Below are 20,620 nucleotides of genomic sequence, written 5' to 3' on the forward strand. Positions count from 1 at the left end.
TTTTCATATTCCATCACATTAAACATTTATTGAGTTTATTGTACTTTATTTGTAGTAAAATGTATTGAACTTTAAGTAAATATTACATTCATGAATAATTTTACAACATTCTGTATTGGTCATTTGGAAAATACTGATTCATTCAATTATACAGATATTTCAAATGTTGACATATTTCATAATGTAATATCAAAAACTCACAATTGTTAGTATCACCACTACTCTTGCCAGAGAAGTTTTTTAAATGTGGGGAAGCTGTCAAGCTCATGGAAGCAGATAAGTGTTTCCAAAATTCTGATTTTCACGAATACTGGCAGTTGTTTTCCTTGAAGTGATAAACTCACTTTGTTCTTCCTTGAACACTTTCTTACCCTGAATGTCTTCTTAGGCTGCTATTTTGGGGGCAGAAATATTTAATGACGATAATATTTCCTCTGTGTAAATGCTTGCCTTATAGATACTCTGGAATCTGTTTTTTCCCTAAATTTTTATTTTAATGTTGGCTTTATGCCCAGTGTGGGGCTTGAACTCATGACCCTAAACTCAGGAGTCACACACTTTATCAGCTGAGCCAGCCAGGCACCCCACTCTTGAATCTTTTTTTTTTTTTTAAAGATTTTATTTATTTATTTGACAGATCACAAGTAGACAGAGAGGCAGGCAGAGAGAGAGGGGGGAAGCAGGCTCCCCGCAGAGCGGAGAGCCTGATGTGGGGCTTGATCCCAAGACCCCGAGATCATGACCTAAGCCGAAGGCAGAGGCTTAACCCATTGAGCCACCCAGGCGCCCCTGAATCTTTTAAACAGTTGATTTTTTACAACCCCAAATCTTAAAACCATAGATTTTTTTTTCTGTAATAGATCACATTTGATTCTCAGACATTTATCCACAAAAAGGACAGTTTGTTGAGCATTTGGTATGTCCCAGGTACCATGCTGAGATTGTCTATACACCTTTTTACTTACTATAGCTACTGATATTATTGTTTGTGATCTATTAAGGAATGTTTTATAAGTCTACCAGGAAAGACCCATTAATGTTTTTCGAACTCCAGTAACTTGTATTAAGTAAATACATGAGAGAAAGCTTTTACTGCTAATTGTGGTTTTATTTATGTAGTTATAGTTATAATTTATTAGAAGTACACCTGGTGCTTTAGTTCTTATCAATTCTATTTTTTCCCATCCTGTTTAGGTGGTTTCCTAGAAACATGATTGTTTGTTGGACTTGATCTCACAGCCTGGTGAGGACTTCTTTACTGATAATGTCAAGTTCAGGTTATCCTCCCAACCAAGGAGCATTCAGCACAGAACAAAGTCGTTATCCTCCCCACTCTGTTCAGTACACCTTTCCCAGCACGCGTCACCAGCAGGTAAGTATCAAACACTATGCAGTTGCGTAAGTTGTGTTTGTGTGTGTTATACTTTTTCTGTTTAATACATTTGTTGGTCAGAAACCAAATATAATTGGTACATCTATGTATTTTAAATGTCAAGAACTGTTCTCAAAGATTGGGAGACCAAGGGTGGGGATTATCTTTTGTCTTAGTATGGTTTTATGCCAGATTTCAGGGGGTGAACGTGTCTGTTTTTGTTTGTAGTAGTTGTTGATAGAAAAATACCAGTTGTCTCGGGTTTCCAGGTTAAGACCTATGTTTATTGCTCCAAGTTCTGGTTGAGAATTAGCCAGATAACTTGGTGTCTCTTGAGTGATGGCCAGGATAGGGCCTATACCTTCTTGAGAGGTTGATGGCAGGAAGATGGAAGAGTTTGTATGCTGATTTACCTTGTGAAAAATAAAATAGGTGAGACTATTAGCTCAGAGTGGGCTAGGGACAGGAGTGTGAGAGGTTTGAAGAAAAAAGGGAAGGGGAAGATAAAATGGTTATCTCAGAAAAAGAAAGCTAATTTACCAATAAAATACTGTTCAGAGACTCCTATGAGTGTGGTCATGATTATGGAGTGAGAGTGGACATTGCTATCTTGTTCCTATTTTGGGAAAAATTCACTTTTCAATGTTAAGTATGTTAGTTTGTGTATTTTTGTAGCTGCCCTTTTCTGCTTAAAGAAGTTGCTTTCTATTGCTGGATTGAGAATTTTTATCATGATCGGGTGTTGGATTTTGGTTGCGTTGTCCTCTCTCCACCCATGTTCTGTCTGAATACTAATTTCCTAGATCATTGTTCCTTCCTCGTTTTTGCCTTTTTAAAATGGACTGTTTTAGTTTATGTATAATAAAATTTTATTTTATGTGTACATTTTGACAGTTCATACACCATAAAACCAGCACCAAAATGAACATGTAGAGTATTTCTGTCACTCCATCCCTTGTACTCCATCTAGGTCAGTCCTCCTACTCTACTTTGCACAAACCTCAGCTCTCAGGAAACCAACTCCTCTGCTTTTTGTCATACCAGATTATTCTTGTTTTGATTATTCTTTTTTTTTTTTTTTTTAAAGATTTTATTTATTTATTTAACTGACAAGAGATCGCAACTGGGCAGAGAGGAGGGAAAGCAGCCTCTCCGCTGAGCAGAGAGCCTGATGTGGGGCTTGATCCTAGGACCCTGGGATCATGACCTGACCCGAAGGCAGAGGCTTTAACCCACTGAACCACCCAGGCATCCCCTTTGTTTTGAGTTTTATATGAACTTTTTATTTGTGGCTTCTTTTGCTTCCCCTATCTTTGAGATTTATTCAAGTTCTGGTGCATCTTAGTAATTTATTTTTATTGCTGGATATGGACTTATCACAACTTAACTAGTTCCCTATTCCAGTTTTCAGCTATTATAGATAAAATTATTTAATTAACATGGATCTCTGTTTTATCTGATTATATAAAGAAGTATTGCCTTATTTTCTTAATTGTATTATTGGAGAGCATGCGTTTTTAATTTTTATGAAGTCTGCTTTATTAATTTTTGTCTTTTATGTTTCTTGCTTTTTGTGCATATTTAAGAAGTTTTTGCTAAACTCCAGGTCCCTAAGACTTTCTCCTGTGTTTTCTTGTCTAAGTTTTATAATTCTGGGTCTTACATTTACATCTATCGCCTATTTTGAATTAAATTTTGTTTATGATGTGAGGGGATAATTGAGGTTATTGTTTTGCATACAGCTTTCCAATAGTTCTAGAAACTATTTGTTAAAAAGATTTTTCTTCTTCCTTTTTTTAAAAAATTTTATTTATTTATTTGACACAGAGAGAGACATGTCAAGACAGGGAACACAAGCAGGGGAAGTGGGAGAGGGAAAAGCAGGCTTCCTGCTGAGCAGGGACCCCAATTCGGGGCTCGATCCCAGGACCATGGGATCATGACCTGAGCCAAAGGCAGATGCTTATCAGCTGAGCCACCCAGGTGCCCTTAAAAAGATTCTTCTTTCCACACTGAATTCCTTTTTGCAGATTTTTACTGAAAATCAGTTGACCATATATATGCAAGTCTGTTTCTTTATATAGTTTCCTCTATACTGTTGATGTATTTTGTGTATCGATGTGATTTTCCATGTAAACAAACATGTAGTCCTTTAATAAAGCACTTCATACTCTCTTGATTATTATAGCTTTAGAATAAATTGAACTTGAGTAGTGTGATTCTTTTCTGAATTGTTGTTTTGAATATTCAAGTTCTTAACATTTCTCTCTACACTTTATTTTTTTATTTTTTATTTTTTTAAAGATTTTATTTATTTATTTGACAGAGATCACAAGTAGGCAGAGAGGCAGGCAGAGAGAGAGGAGGAAGCAGGCTCCCTGCTGAGCAGAGAGCCCGATGTGGGACTCAATAATGACTCAATAATTTTTTGTAGTTTTTAGTGTGCAGGTCGTGTACATCTTTTGTTGGATTTGTTCGTAAATGTTTCATATTTTTTTAAAAGATTTTGAGAGCAAGATGGGGGAGGGGCAAAGGAAGAAGGAGTAAGAGAAGCAGACTTCCTCCTGAGCAGGCTTGATCCCAGGACCCCAAGATCATGACCTGAGCTGAAGGCAGATGCTTAACTGACTGAGCCACCACACAGGTGTCCCAATATTTCATATTTTTGATGCAAAAATGTATTATAAATGAATTGATTTTGGAATTTTAATTTTCAGTTCATTGCTACTATGTCTATTCATCTTGTGTCCTGCAACCTTACTTGTTACTTTTAGTTGCTTTTTTATAGATTTCATAAGATTTTTTTTTTTTTTTAATTTTTAATTTGTTTGACAGAGAGAAAGAGACCACAAGTAGGCAGAGAAGCTGGCAGAGAGAGAGGGGGGAAGCAGGCGCCCCGCTGAGCAGAGAGCCCGATGCGGGGCTCGATCCTAGGTCCCCGGATCATGACCTGAGCCCAAGGCAGAGGCTTAACCCACTGAGCCACCCAGGTGCCCTGAGATTTTTTTTTTTTTTTTTAAAGATTTTATATATTTGACAGTGATCACAAGTAGGCAGAGAGGCTGGCAGAGTGGGGAGCAGGAAGCAGGCTCTCTGCCTAGCAGAGAGCATGATGTGGGTGGGGCTCAATCCCAGGACCTTGGGGTCATGACCTGAGCAGAAGCAGTTAAATCAGAGGCTTAAGTTAAGTTAAGGCAGAGGCTTAACCCATTGAGGCACCCAGGTGTCCCTCCATAAGATTTTCTATGTAGATGATCCTGTAATCTGAGAATAAAGAGTTTTGCTTGTACCTTTCCAAACTGCATGTCTTTCTCTTTTCTTCCTTATTGTACTGGCTTTCATTGCTTGTAAAAGTGTTGAAGAGGTGAGAGTTGACATTCTTGACTTATTTCTCATCTTAAGAGGAAGGCATTCAGTTTTTGACCATTAGGAATGTTGTTAACAGCCGATGACTACACTTGTCATGGGAAGCATTGAGTAATGTCTAGAATTGTCAAATCAATATGTTGTACACTCGAAACTAATATAACATTGCATGCTGATTATGCTTCAGTAAAATAAAAAAGAATGTTGTTAGCTTAGGAAGTGTTTCTTCCTCCTATATTTTCTTAAAGAGTTTGTGTAGGATTAGTATTTTTTCTTCCTTAGAAGTTTGATAAAATTTTTCAGTAAAGTCATGAGGGCCTAGAATTTTCTTTGTGTGAAGAATTTAAATTATGAATTCAGTTTCTTTAATAGCTATAATTCAGATTTTTTTTTCTTGAGTCAGTTTGGGGAAGTTTTGTTCAATATATTAAATTATGTAAGTTGTCATACTATTCCCTTTATCTTGTGTCTTTGAGATCTGTTGTAATATCATTCCTAAGGTTGATAGTGTTTTTCCGTTCCTTTTTTTATTAGTCTAGCTTAGGGGTTCATCAATTTAATTGATTCTGTTCTGAGAATAACTTTGGTTTCATCCATTTTCACCATTTCTTTTCTGTTTTATTGATTTCTGCTCTTTATTATTTGTTCTTCTCTAAGTGCCTACATATATAACATTTCTGGAATCTTTCACTGCTTTATGTATATTCAAGTTTCCTTTTTTTCAAATTTTTAAAATTTATTTATTTATTTTTTAAAAAGATTTTATTTATTTATTTGACAGACAGAGATCACAAATAGGCAGAGAGACAGGCAGAGAGAGAGAGGGAAGCAGGCTCCCTGCTGAACAGAGAGCCCGATGCGGGACTCGATCCCAGGACCCTGAGATCTTGACCTGAGCTGAAGGTAGCGGCTTAAAAAATTGAGCCACCCAGGCGCCCTATTCAAGTTTCCTTTTGATACTACTTTCTTTTTGCCTGAAAAACGTCATTTCTCTTAGGGCATGTCTTTTGGCCGTGTACTGTCACGTTTTATTTACCTGAAATAGTTTTCAGCTTGATTTTTTTCTTAAAGATATTATTTATCTATTTGAGAGGGAATGAGAGAGAGAGCATGAGAAGTGGAAGGGCCAGAGGAAGAAGCAGACTCACCACTGGGCAGGGACCCAATGACTCCAGGATCACCACCTGAGCCAGAGGCTTAACCAACTGAGCCATCCAGGTGCCCTTTCAGCTTGATTTTTTTTTTCTAAGATTTTATTTATTTTTTTGAGAGAGAGAGTGCACACAAGCAGGGGGCGGGCAGAGGGAGAATACGACTCCCTGCTGAGCAAGGGACCTGATGGTGGGGGGTCGATCCCAGGACCGAGGGATCATGACCTGAGCCAAAGGCAGGTGCTTAACTAGCAGCCACCCAGGGGTCCCTCAGCTTGTTTTTGTTTTTGTTTTTTTAAATAATTAAAATTTTTAATAAACATATAATGTATTATTATCCTCAGGGGTACAGGTCTGTGAATCGCCAGGTTTACACACCCTCAGCTTGATTTTATTTATTTATTTATTTATTTATGCTTGATCCCCCCCCCGCCTTTTTTTTTGAGAGAGAGAGAGAGACGTGTGCAGGAGCATTGGGGGTTGGGGCAGTTGATGAGGGAGAGAGAGAGAATTTTTTTTTTTTTTTGACAGAGATCACAAGTAGGCAGAGAGAGAGAGGGAAGCAGGCTCCCTGCTGAGCAGAGAGCCTGATGCGGGGCTCCATCCCAGGACCCTGGGATCATGACCTGAGCTGAAGGCAGAGGCTTTAACCCACTGAACCACCCAGGCGCCCCTTCAGCTTGATTTTTATTTTTTTTTATTTTTTTTTTTTTTTAAATATTTTATTTATCAGAGAGAGAGGGGGAGAGAGCGAGCACAGGCAGACAGAATGGCAGGCAGAGGCAGAGGGAGAAGCAGGCTCCCTGCTGAGCAAGGAGCCAGATGTGGGACTCGATCCCAGGACGCTGGGATCATGACCTGAGCCGAAGGCAGCTGCTTAACCAACTGAGCCACCCAGGCGTCCCTTCAGCTTGATTTTTAAAGAATAGTTTTACTTGATACAGAATTCTAAGTTATGGCTCAACACCTTAAAAGATGCCGTTTGTTGTATTCTGGCGTGTATGGTTTCTAACCAGTACTTTTAGGTCGTTCTTGTCTTTATTTATATGTAAGTATCTTTTCCCCTCTTGGTTACTTTTAAGATTTTTTTCTTTATCACTTGTTTTCAGCAATCTGATTATGATGTGCCTTTGTTGTGCCTTTTTTTTTTTTAAGATTTTTTTTTTTTTAATTTGACAGACGGAGATCACAAGTAGGCAGAGGCAGGTGGGGGCGGGGGAAGCAGGCTCCCTGCTGAGCAGAAAACCCAATGTGGGGCTTGATTCCAGGACCCTGGTATCATGACCTGAGCCGAAGGCAGAGGCTTTAACCCACTGAGCCACCCAGGGGCCCCAGCAGTTAACTCTTGAGGTTTAGTTTTAAACACTTTAAGGGTGAGTCTAGAGAAGTCTTTATTCTAAGTCTTATTTGTCCTCCACATCTAAACTTTTCTCTTCTGGGGTATTTAGTGATTATTTCTTGTATTCACTGAGGTTTCTTCCTGCTGGCTGGAGGAAATTTGAATGAGTTCTGGCCTAGTGTAAGCTCTGGGAATTGTTTTATAGTTTCTCCAAAGTGTTCTTTCTAAGAACAACCAGAGATGTTTAATTTAGGACTGAGCTGTGCTCTCCTGTGCACTTGCAGATTGGAATTCAGCCAATGACCTAGGAGAGCCCAAGTTCACATTTCCGGAAATCTTTCTGTATGCGATTCCCTCTGCTCAGAAGGTCTCCAGAGATGCTCTCCTTGTGGCTTTATCAAACTACTATGATTGCTTCTTGAGGGAATAAGAGTACAGGGCGCTGTTCAGATTTCCTTCCCAGGGATGCAGCGTGGATATTGCCTCCAGGCAGAAAGCTTGCAGTGTAGCAGGACTCACCCCTCTTTCTGTGATTTTTCTCAGAGACTGAGACCTGGGCAGCCTGTTTTCCAGGGTCTGAAGATAGTTAACTACATTTTGTCCACTTTTTTAGTCGTTTACTGTGGGAATGTCGTTCTGGACAGTTACATATTCACAGCTGGAACCGGCATGCCCTGGTGTTTGTTTCATTTCACTGCTTACTCTCAATCTGTCATTCTGGATAGTCCATCATTTAGAGATTCTTTCAAAGAGTCTGTGGTTGGTACATTTTCGGAGTCCTTGAATTCTGAAAAGTTTGTAGTCCTAAAATTTGAGATGGTTTGGTTATTGAATTTGTGGGTTCAAAGTTGTGTCTCTCTCTGAAGTTGTTTTTCTCCGGTCTGTTTCCTTCTGTATAATGTTGTGGATGAGAAGACTGTTTATTATGATCCTTGTTACTTTGTAGGAAACTTGTTTCCTATTTCTTATGACACCTAGTCAAATTTTCTTTTTATCCTTGCTTGTCTGAAATTTTTGTTGTGTCCATCCAGTGTGATGAATTAATTTTTAAACTATCCCCAGCTTTTCTCTTATGCCCTTTTAAATGCAAGGACTTTGTCTTTTCTGACTTCTGAGAAATGCCGTTCTTTCTTAGAATATTGTCTCTTCACCTGTGGGTATGGGAGGTCGTTCCTAATCTAATTTCTGTTGCTCTTTGCTTCGCTGTGTTATAAGAGAAGTCCTGTTTTGTCTTTGTTTTCGCTTCCTCTTCACCTGTTCTGTTCTACTGTTGCTTAATTTTATCGATCAACTTTTTGTTTCTTAGAATGTTATTTGGTCCCTTTTTGGGGGGTATAATTTATACTTGTGTCTTTTTAACTTAGTCTTTTATCTGTTTCTTTGGATGTGAATTCTTTTTTGAGTGAGTTAAGGTGCTTTTTAATTTTTATTTTTTTAAATCTTTATTTATTTATTTGACAGACAGAGATCACAAGTAGGCAGAGAGGCAGGCAGAGAGAGAGAGAGAGGAGGAAGCAGGCTCCCTAGCGAGCAGAGAGCCTGATGTGGGGCTCAATCCCAGGCCCTGAGATCATGACCTGAGCTGAAGGCAAGGCTTAACCCACTGAGCCACCCAGGCACCCCTGTGCTGCTTTTTAAAAAGTGGTTCTGACTTGGGGCATCTGGGCCGCTCAGTCCGTTAAGCATCTGCCTTCAGCTCACGTCATCTTGGGGCCCTGGGATTGAGCCCCTTGTCAGGTTCCCTGCTTAGGGGGCAGTCTACTTATCCCTCTGCCCTTCCTGGTGCTCAGGCTCTCCCTCTCAAATAAATAAAATATTTAAAAAAAAAAGTGATTCTGAGTTTTCTTTAGTGTTTAGTGTTTCTGGATTATGTTTCCAACTTTGTATCTGATATTTTTTCTTAGACTACATAAAATTATGTTTTACTGTTATCTGGGCTCTCTACCTCTTATCTGTTCCTTGTTTCAGTCTGTACTGCTCAGTTTTATTCTGTTTATGATTAAAACATTTTTTTGTTGACATACTATTCATATAAAACTCACCATTTTGGGGCGGCTGGGTGGCTCATTTGATTAAGCATCTGCCTTCAGTTTAGGTCATGATCCCAGGGTCCTGGGATTAAGCCCCACAACTGGCTCCCTGCTTGGCAGGAAGCCTTTTTCCCCTCTCTCATTCCCCCTGCTTCTGTTTCTTTTCTTGCTGTCTGTCTCTCTGTCAAATAAATAAATAAAATCTTAAAAAAAAAGTCACTATTTTAAAGTACATAATATAATAGCTTCTAGTATATTCACGGTGTTGGGCATCCATTACCATTATCTAATTCCAAAACTTTTTTTTTTTTTTAAAGATTTTATTTATTTATTTGACAGAGAGATCACAAGTAGGCAGAGAGGTGGGCAGAGAGAGAGAGAGAGAGGAGGAAGCGGACTCCCTGCCGAGCAGAGAGCCCGATGCGGGGCTTGATCCCAGGACCCTGAGATCATGACCCGAGGCGAAGGTAGTGGCTTAACCCACTGAGCCACCCAGGCGCCCCCAAAACTTTTTTTTTTGAAGGATTTTATTGAGTGAGTGAGTGAGAGGAGAGCATATGGAGAGGGAGGGGCAAAGGGAGGCGGGGAAGTATACTCCCCCGCTGAGCAGCGAGCCTGACACAGGGGCTCAGTCCCAGGACCCTGGGATTATGACCTGAACTGAAGGCAGACATTTAACTGACTGAGCCACTCAGGCACCCCTTCCTGAACTTTTCTGTCATCCAAAATAAAACCCATACCTCATACTAATTAATCCCAATTCTTGTCTTCCCTCCATTCCCTGGCAAAGGCTAATCTACTTTCTGTCTCTGTTGATTTGTTTCTTATAGACATGGTGTATAACTGGAATCATAAGATATGTGGTCTCTTATTTCTCTATTTAGTTAGCATTATGTTTTCTAGGTTCATCTGGGTTCTACCATACTTCATTCCTTGTTAGGATTGACTAACATCCCAGTGTATAGATGCACCACATTTTGTTTATCCATTGTGAGTCACTGGGCATTTGGATTCTTCCTGCTTTTTGACTATTGTGAATAACACTGCTTTGAAAATTTGTATCCCAAGTTTTGTGTGTGAACATATGCTTTTATTTATTTATTTTAAAGATTTTATTTATTTATTTGACAGAGATCACAAGTAGGCAGAGAGGCAGGCAGAGAGAGAGAGAGAGGAGGAAACAGGCTCCCTGCTGAGCAGAGAGCCTGATGCGGGACTCAATCCCAGGACCCTGAGATCATGACCTGAGCCGAAGGCAGCGGCTTAACCCACTGAGCCACCCAGGCGCCCCAAACATATGCTTTTTTTTTTTTCCCCCCGAACATATGCTTTTAATTACGTCGTGTGTACACGTATGAGAATTCCTGGGTTATTTGTGGGTTCTAGGTGTAAGTATCTGTTTATGATTGTTAATGTTAATAGGTTTCTTTTGAAAAGAAGCTTTTGTCTTTTCAACAGAAAGTCAAAAGTGTGAGAACATTCAAAACGCCCACCTGGAATGGTGGAGAAACTGTTACATTGAACTAGCAGGTTGAGTCTCTGGATTTCTTTCTCTTCATTTGTAGATATACATGTGTTTTTTTGTTTGTTTGTTTTGTTTTTAAGATTTTGTTTATTTGTTTGACAGACAGAGATCACAAGTAGGCAGAGAGGCAGGCACAGAGAGAGGAGGAAGCAGGCCCCCTGCCAAGCAGAGAGCCTGATTCGAGGCTTGATCCCAGGACCCTGAGATCATGACCTGAGCCGAAGGCAGAGAGGCTTAACCCACTGAGCCACCCAAGGCGCCCCCGATATACATGGATTTAACTCATGTGGCCCTTCCTGCTCACCCATTTTGAATTTAAGGTTGGAGGAGCGCTTTTTAGGATTTCATATTGAACACATGAGTTTGAGATCTTACTGCTTGAATAATACAGATTGGAAGTTACTGTAATGTATGTTTCTTAGGAGAATGAGTCACCTACACACTGAATACCGAATTTCATTTTGAATTCTTTTGAACGAGACTCAGTTAAAATGTTGATTGTTTTAGGTTGATGGGGACAAATCAGACCAGTGAAAGGTGGAAATCATCATTGCTGTGTCCTTCCATACTTAGTGCCCGTAACTGCCTCTGTGCATTTATACATGGTTTAATTAATGATGCTTTTCAATTTTTGGCTAATAAGTAATTTATGATTGTTTTAATACTAGGAATTTGCAGTCCCTGATTATCGTTCTTCTCATCTTGAAGTCAGCCAGGCATCACAGCTCCTGCAGCAGCAGCAGCAGCAGCAGCTTCGCAGACGACCCTCCCTGCTCTCAGAATTTCACCCGGGTTCTGACAGGTAACGGCGCTCTTTTGTGTTTCTCTTCTCAAGTGTGTGTTTGCTTCACAGGTGTGCCATTGGGTTTAACGTGGTTTTTATTTTTTATAATTGTATAACCAAGCCACGACGGGTCATTTATCATTTACATTTTGAGCTCTTTTATGTTTGTTGATCTTTTGGAGTAGTTACCGTAATAGTTAAAAAAAAAAAAAAAAAAAAAAAAAACTCTTAGCTCTTGTTTCCAGAGTTCGTAGTTCTGCTGTGTAGTGGGAAGTCAGGTAGACTTAGGTTGCGATCCTGGTCAGCTTGTAATCTTGGTCGTGTGTATAAATGTGTTCTTAATTTAGGCTGCATGATAGAACCACCTTGGTTTTTAAACTTGATGCCCAAGCCCCATCTCAGAATAATTAAATCAGTTCCTGGGATTGGGCCCAGGTGTCCGCATATGTCTGGAGTTTCCCAGGTCATTCTCATTGGCAGCTAGGGTTGCAAATTACTGATTCAGACCCCTCAAACCTTAGTTTTCTCACTTGTACTTTTGAGAATAGTAATGGCAGTGTCCTCAAAGGAGAGGAGTTGTTGGCCCTGTTCATGGTAGACATTCATTTTCTCTAATGTCCTTACATCTCTGCTCTCTCTTACCCCATCCTTGCTCTTAATCTAAAGTATTTTGAAATATTATAGCTCCTTTTATTAAATGGCCTTTTTGGGTTTCTTGTTCTAGCACTTTTATAAAGAATCTGATTTTCTATTTTAAAAATATGTTTACTGTTCAGGGTTGAAGATGATAAAAGGATTGAAATTATTTGGCTGTGTTTAAAATTATTATAAAATACATTTTTTTGGTGAATGTTGTGGAGAGAATTGAGGTCACTCTCCTCCATAATATCTAGCAAATATACAAAAATAACTCTTCAAAAAATGACCCAAAATCACCCTGTATAGAGAAGGAAAGGCATACAGCCACACTGCTATAAACTCGGAAAAGTGGCACTCAGGAAAGGACTTAGAAGAATCTTGCATGATGTGGCCTCCTAGTTTCTAATTCAGCTCTCAAAGAAGTAGTATTGAGGGAAGAAAGAGGGTCAGTAAAATCCTAGGGTTTCTCATAAATACTCTTGGATTTGAGAAAAACATACATGGTGAGGGTATAGTGGTGATGAGTTGTTTGCTTGGGAATCCCATTGTGCCATCTTGCAGGAAGGGCAGGCATGGTGTGCTTTTTTCCAAAGTGATGAGCCAGAGCCCTCATGACTGGTTCTGTGTCTAGCTTGTAGAGGAAACCAGGATCCTCAACAAAGGCTATCATAGCCCCAGCCGAGTTTCCCTCTCCTTTGCCCCATTTCCCTGTTCCCTCAGGCTATAGAAAAATCCAGAAAGCCAAACCCAGTCCTCTATCTATAGACAAATGCCCCACAAAGGAAAACCCCCCATACTATACCAAAGAGAAAATCTGATTAGGACTGCACATGGTATACCCGAGCAGTACAGTAATGATGCCAGGAATGGGGCAAAGACAGGCCTGGAAAGGAAAATTAAAGAAAGCAATACAGAGTGTCAAAAATAAAGACCCCATTGGGTAAGAGGATGAAAACTGAAGAACTTTCCCCCCCTCAGTGCTATGTGCTACAGGAGAAGTAAAATTAATAATAAGGTCTTTAAAAGGTACAAGGCAACCCAATTAGATAAAATGAAAGATTGGACATTCCAATGCGCCCAAGCTCACCACTATAAATTCAATATATAAAATAAGATAAAGGAATGGAACAGGTGTGGCTAAAATTTAGACTTTTGTCTTGCAAGAAAGTCTGGAGATAATCGGAGTGGTGCAGAAGCATAAAAATGAATACCATTAGAGAGAAGTTGGTAAATATGGAGGATAAATTAAAATCATCCAACATATCATAAGACCTTGTGTTTCTGAGGTGGAGAACCTGTAAAGGAAAGGAAATAATATTCATAATTTAAGAAGAAGGCTTTTTTTTTTTTTTTTTTTTTTGGGTGGGGGCAAAGTGAAGGAAGAGCTCTGCAGACTGATGAGGCTTATCTTGCTCCAGGGATCACTTACACAGAATTATTGACACTAAGACAGATCCTGGTTCAGTTCTTAAAGTTCAAGGGTAAGTGAAAGAATCAGGAATCCAGGAGGAAAAAAAAAAGTCCTTGACAGGGAGGAAAAAGAGTCTGGCTTCAAGCTACTAAAGGGATAGAAGATAGTAGAGCAGTAGCTAGAAAAAGACATTGAGATCTTAAGAATATTATATGCCACTTAATTTTAAGAACAAAAGCAACAGGCACACAGTTTTAGACATGAAAGCACTGATCATTTAAAAGTTCTTGAAGAATTTCTAGGGGATGGAATTCAGCCAATAAATGGAAGCCATGGTGAAAGGACTAGTAAAGCTGCATACCTCCTTAGGTGAAAAGTCTATGTGAGGCACCTAGATGAATTATGGTTCCAACACTGAACGACAGTAGCAAATCTTGATAGTGAAAAATGATAAAACTACAGGACCTAGAGGTAATGCAGATACTGGGAGACTGTTTAAAGATAGGCACTTGAAGAGTACGGCCTGGAGTGACTTGATACTACTACCTTTTTTTTTTGCCTTTTGTTTTACTTTATTTTTGTATTTTATTAACACATAATGTATTTTTTGCTTCAGGGGTGACTTGAATTGTTAGGTTATTTAAAAAAGTCCCATTTTTTTTTTTTAAGATTTTATTTATTTTTGGGGGGTACATGGGTGGATCAGTTGTTAGGTGTCTGCCTTTGGCTTGGGTCATAATCCCAGGGTCCTGGGATTGAGCCCCACATCTTCTCCCTCTTCCACTTCCCCTGCTTGTGTTCCCTCTTTTGCTGCCTCTCTCTGTGTCAAATAAACAACAACAACAAAAAAGAAAAGATGCAGAATAGTTGAGGTCATTTCAGATATTATAAAAAACTCACTGAAATACTCAGATGGTTGGTTTTCCTTTGAGCAACAAGAGGAGTCAAATCATGCTTGTAAATTTGAAAATTTAGGTGAATTAAATTTAGTTTCAGAAAATAGCCTTCCATAGCTAGGCATAAATAGAACTGGTTGATATAATTGTAGATGATGTTTGTGGACCACTGTTTTCGAATAGCTTATGACATATTCCCCCTAAATGAGGGTTATCTCTTCTTTAAAATTAAAATGATAAGGTATAGGTATATTACAGTAAAAAACCCAACTAATAACTTTAATTCATTTTAAACATATTTAAAGGTGGTGTTAGGAGGTCATGGAAGTCAAACTTTTAAGTTTGAAGTCTACAGAAATTTTTTGGTATGAAAATCTGATGTTTGTTTTTTTTCTATACCTCATTTATCTATTGATCAGTTGACAGATATTTGAGTTTTCATTTTTTGACTGTTAAGAATAATGCTGGTAGGAACATTCAAGCACACATTTTTATGTGGCCATGGATTTTCCTTTCTCTTGGGAATATGCCTAGGAGTAGAATTGCTTTATCATATGATAGTTCTCTATTTGCCATTTGAGAAATGACTAGACTGTTTTTCCAAAGTGGCAGTACCTTTCCACTGGTGTTAGTTTTTAAAAGGCAGTATGTTCATATAAAATGCAGATTTCATTCTTAACTCCCCCAGGATTCCAATATAAAATTACATTTGTTTTTGAGATTTTAAATGTTAAATTATACATTTATTTATCCATGAGTAGTTTTGTTCTTCTAAAAAGGATAGGCAAGCTGAAATGGGAAATAGCCTGTTTTCTTTTTTAAAGATTTTATTTATTTGAGAGAGAGAGAAAGAGAGAGAGAATGAGCACTAGTGAGGAATAGGGCAGAGCAAGAGGGACAGGCAGACTCCCTGCTGAGTGGGGAGCCTAACTTGGGGCTCGATCCCAGGACCTCAAGACCATAACCTGAGCTGAAGACGTACACTTGACTGAGCACCCAGGTGTCCCTAGCCTGATTTCTTGATGGAAAGAGAACTTTCTGTACTCAGTGTTTGTCTTAATTGTCCTGTGTTCTTTTAGCCTTATGTTCTTCCGCAGTGGGTGTATTCTACCTTCTGGCTTGGGTAAATCTCATGGGTAGATTCACTAGAGGTGAAATGTGATACTTGGAAGTTAACTTTTATAGGTTGAGGGGACAACTGAGGGCTGAAATCCCTCTTGGGCAGTTGGCCAGGCCCTGTGTACCAGAGGATTGCATTTGCTTATAGACATTTCACACACAGTTTTCTTGCAGGGCAGCAGTGGTCCTCATTCTGAGTGCTTTGTTGAGGGGCTGGGCTGGGGCCTTAGTCTAATGCTGGATCCTTGTTTCTGATAGATGACCTCTGGCTGCTCTGTGGGGAATGAATTTAAGATGGATAGACTAGAAGTGGAGAGAATATATGAGGGACCCGAAAGAGAAAGAGTGCGGGCATAAGGTATGGTGGTGAAATGGAGTTTGAGACAAGACAGGCTGGAGTCAGGAGGTGAGGCCGCCAAGTCCTGGCAGTTGACAAAGGCAACAGAAGAGACCTGGATGAATGTTATGTTTCCAGCTTGCGGGACGGCTGTTGGTTTCATTGCCATGACACTGGGCTAGAGATTGAAGAAAGAGCAGCGAGGGAAAGACAGCTTGAGTTTGGTAAGAGTTAAGTTTGAGGTTCCAGTAAAACTTCCAGGTGGAGATGTATCCATCATGCTCAGGGGAGGACCCAGATTGGTACGTGTGATCCAGGGAGGGTGGAAAATGAGAAGAACCAGAGTTTAAAGATGAACCCAGAGAGTCCCCAACATCTAAAGATACCATGAAGCAGAAACCTCTGAAGGAGAAAGAAAGGAAAATGATTTTGAAATAGTGGTCTTCAAACTGGCTATTTTCGTGTTTCTCAAAAGATATATTACACATTTTAAGTTGACATCAGTTTTTCATATGTCTTAAAAGGTGAATATAATTTGTCATCTGGAAAGTATAATGATGCTTTAAAGCAAAACTGCTGCAATACATTTTAAGCTTATCTGATGGAATCTAATTACCATAGTGATTTGATGGCCTCATCTGCTTAAAATGATACTATATATGAACAAACTTGTCCCTGGCAGAACTTCTTATTTTGTTCCTTTTTTCCTTGGAACTCATTTGTTGATTTTTTTTTTTCCCACAAAATGTATCCTAATGTGATTCATTTTGATTGTTGAGAGTCATTTATTGATCAGCCTATCTCCTGCTTTACCAAAAACAAGTATGTAGAAGGATCTGTTTCTAAAAGAAGATAAAAAATTTTTAGATTGAAATATAGTTATTATTACAAGATTGATCAGAATAGCAATCATTTAAGAAAATGAGAAACGTGGGATGCCTGGGTGGCTCAGTCAGTTAAGCAACTGTCTTGGGCTCAGGTCTTGATCTCCAGGTCCTGGGATTGAGTCCTGCTGAGCAGGGAGCCCGCTTCTCCCTCTGCCTCCTGCTCTCCCTGCTTGTGCGCTCTCGCTCTGTCTCTCTCTCTGACAAATAAATAAGATCTTAAAGAAAAAGAAAATGAGAAATTTATCAAATATAAGTAAAATTTCATGGAAATGCATCTATGCATTAATGAGATAGAGGGGGTTGTTTTCAAAATATTACTTATTGATAGAATAAAGGCAGAATGTACTCTGTTCTTATGTTTTATTCTTATGAAGGTACCATGAAATCTTATTCACAAAAACAATTTCTCGTGAAGGGTATACCCTAAATCACATATTTATCTAAGGCGAAAATGTTAGTTAACAACTGAACTTCATCAAGTTTGTTGAAAGCACACATTTGGGAACCGTTGGCTTGCAGAAAGGATTTGTTTCTTTGCAGCCCTGGTGGTATTTACACTTGGGGGTCAGTGCTCCAGTGACAGGTCCAAGAAAGCTGAGCTTTCTCAGCTTTTTGGGTGTCCACACGAGAGAAGGGGCAGTTGTGGGAGAAGCAGAGAGGGGAGAGCTTCAGGTCTGTTATGCAGCAGGTCAGTGCAGGTGAAGAGTGGATCAGGAAGCTCAGAATATCTGGAAATTGACTGTTTTAAAATGATCTGTGCTTCCCCGTGGAGAACCGCTGTGTGTGCCAGCAGAAGATTGTTATGTTAGACCGTGACAAGCAGGGCAGACAGTGTCCTGGAAACCGAGAGGCGGAAGAGTTTCCGGAAGGAGGGAGTGAGTAAAGGATAAGCTGTAGCAGACGGGTCAGCAGGTGTCTAAAAATATTCCCTTGCTTTCAGTATCAGGAGATCGTTGCTGACTTTTAGTGAGGGGTGGCTTCTTGTAATACGATGAAACGATGGGGGATTAAGTCCGAGTCCACTGAGTTGAGTGAATGGAAAAGACTAACTGGTGAAAGAGTGTAAATCATCCATTCAAGTAGTAGCAACCTTCTAATATAAAATTTTTGTGGTAGCCTTTCAGATCTCTCTTTAGTTCTTAGGCGAGTCTTTATTAATCATGATTCTAAGAATCAGTTTGTGTGTGAACTTTTTTATTGTGGTAAAATGTATGTAACATAAATTTACCATTTTAACCATTTTTAAATGTTCCAGTTTAGTGGCATTAAAAACATCCACGTTGTGCAACCATCACCACTATTTCCAGAACATTTTCATTACCCCAGAGAGAAACTCTGTTCCCATTAGGCAATAATTCCCCCTCCCCCTCTCCTCTCAGTCCCTGGTAACCTCTAATCCACTTTCTTTCTCAATGAATTTGCCATATCAGTGGAGTCTTATAATTGTCCTTTTGTGTCTGGCTTGTTTCACTTAGCATAATGTTTTAAGATTCACCCATATTGTGGCATGTGTCAGACCTTTATTCCTTTTTGTGGCAGAATAGGCCACTGGATGAAGCATATACCACATTTTGTTTACCCGTTTGTCTGTCAGTGGACAAGGGTTGTTTCCTTTTGGCTGTTGTGAAGGATGCCTGAACTCTGGTGTACAAGTGTCTGTTTGAGTCCATTTTTAGTACCGTTGTGTCAGAGTCCCTGTTTTTAGTCCTTTTGGATATATATCTTGTACATCAGGTGGGATTGCTGTGTCATATGGTAATTCTGTGTTCAGTTTTTTGAAGAACTGCAGAATTTTTCCACAGTGGCTATATAGTTTTATATCCCCAGGGGTACTGCACCAGGTTCCAATTTTTCCACATCTTCATAAACACTTGTTATCCCCCCTCCCTTTTTAAAAACAAGTTAAGCCACTCTACTAGGTATTAAATGGTACCTCATTGTGGTTTTGATTTGTGTTCCCTTAATGATGAATGATGTTGACCATCTTTTCATGTGTTAATTTGTATATCATTGGAGAAATGTCTGTCAAATCCTTTGCTGGTTTTTCTTCTCTCTCTCTCTCTCTTTTTTTTTTTCTTTGTTTCCTTTTTTTTTTTTTTTTTGAAGGGGGATGTTTTTTTATTCTTCATTTGTGGGAAGGATTTCTGTATATTCTGGATATTAAAAGCTTTTCCAGGGCGCCTGGGTGGCTCAGTTGGTTAACTGTCTGCGTTCAGCTCACGTCATGATTCCAGGATTCCGGGATCGAGCCACAAGTTGAGTGGGCTCCCTGCTCAGCAGGGAGTCTGCCTCTCCCTCGGTCCTCCCCCCAGCTAGTGTGTGCTCTCTCTCTCTTCAAATAAATAAATAAAATCTTTTTTTAAAAAATTTATTTACTTATTTGATGGAGCGGGGGAAAGGGGTTTGAGCACAAGCAGGGGGAGTGGCAGGCAGAGGGAGAAGCAGGCTCTTCATGGAGCAAGGAAGGACCCCAATGTGGGGCTCAGTTCCAGGACCCTGGGATCATGACCTGAGCCGAAGGCAGACATTTAATTGAGCCACTCAGGCGTCCCTGGAATTGTTTTCTTAATTTCATTTTCACATTGTACATTGCTGGTATACAGAAATACAACTAATTTTTGCATGTTGAATTTGTATTCTATAGTTTTACTTTTATTTATTTATGAGCTCTAACTTTGGGTGGACTCTTGATATTTTTCTACATATGAGATTATGTCATCTGAATAGAAATACTTTATGTCTTCCTTTCAGATTTGGAGGCCTTTTATTTCTTTTTCTAGCTGAAATGTTCTGACAAGAACTTCCAGTACTATATTGAAGACAAATGGCAAAAGCAGCCATCCTTGTCTTCTTGAGGCTTTCTACTGCACTATATTTTGCGACATCATTGTGGATTTTAAGAAGATAATGGGATTTATGTCTTGAACAAGATTTAAGATTTTTTAAAAATACTTTTTTGAGAGACCGAGAGAGCGCACGCAAGCACACACTCAAGCAGGGAAGGGGACAGAGGGAGATGGAGAAGCAGACAGGGGAAGCTCCCTGCTGAGCAGGGAGCCTGATGTGGGACTTAATTCCAGGACCCTGAGATCATGACCTGAGCTGAAGGCAGACACAACCAACTGAGCCAAACTGGTGCCCCCAGATTTTGAAATATAATTTTAAAGACATCAGGATTTATTTCATCATCTCTTCTAAAAAGGAAACCCAGTGCTGGGGTGGTTGGGTGGCTCAGTCAGTTGGGCAGCCGACTATCGGTTTCTTCCCAGGTCATGGTCTTTGGTTGGACTCTGTGCTGGGTGTGGAGCCTGCTTGGGATTCTCTCTCCATCTCTCTCTGCCTGCCCCCACCTCCTCTCTTAAAAAAAGAAAGAAGTTGGGGCGCCTGGGTGGCTCAGTGGGTCAAAGCCTCTGCCTTCGGCTCAGGTCATGATCCCAGGGTCCTGGGATGCATCAGCCTCTCTGCTTAGTAGAGAGTCTGCTTCCCTTCCTCTTCTTTCTCTGCCTGCCTCTCTGCCTAATTGTGATCTCTGTCTGTCAAATAAATAAATAAATAAAATCTTAAAAAAAAAAAAAGGAAGTTAAAAAAAATAAAAAGGAACACAGTGATAATCCTCTTCATTTAGAAATGTTTTGTGAGACATTTGTTTAAAGCTTGGCCACAAAATAAAATGTTGCTTCTGTAAATACTTCGGTAGGAAAGGGAAAGTGAAATTAATGGACATCCAGTACTTCATGTAAAGGATCAGAGACAGATTCCTGACT

General features: G+C 39.6%; 1 protein-coding gene across 18 annotated transcripts in view; it reads left to right on the forward strand.

Annotated features, from left to right (window-relative positions):
• The window catches only part of NCOR1 (nuclear receptor corepressor 1), a 153,056-nt gene that overhangs the window by 19,954 nt on the left and 112,482 nt on the right, over positions 1 to 20,620 (forward strand). For all 18 annotated transcript variants that reach the window (XM_013049607.2, XM_045085424.1, XM_045085412.1 and 15 more), the window contains exons 2-3: positions 1,195 to 1,372; positions 11,452 to 11,585. In XM_013049607.2, the coding sequence (XP_012905061.1) occupies positions 1,265 to 1,372; positions 11,452 to 11,585 (242 nt within the window). In that variant the 5' untranslated portion in view covers positions 1,195 to 1,264. The remainder of the gene's footprint in view (positions 1 to 1,194; positions 1,373 to 11,451; positions 11,586 to 20,620) is intronic.

This window comes from Mustela putorius, unplaced genomic scaffold, assembly GCF_011764305.1.
Source record: "Mustela putorius furo isolate JIRA1106 unplaced genomic scaffold, ASM1176430v1.1 tig00000867_pilon_pilon_pilon, whole genome shotgun sequence".
Lineage (NCBI taxonomy): Eukaryota > Metazoa > Chordata > Mammalia > Carnivora > Mustelidae > Mustela > Mustela putorius.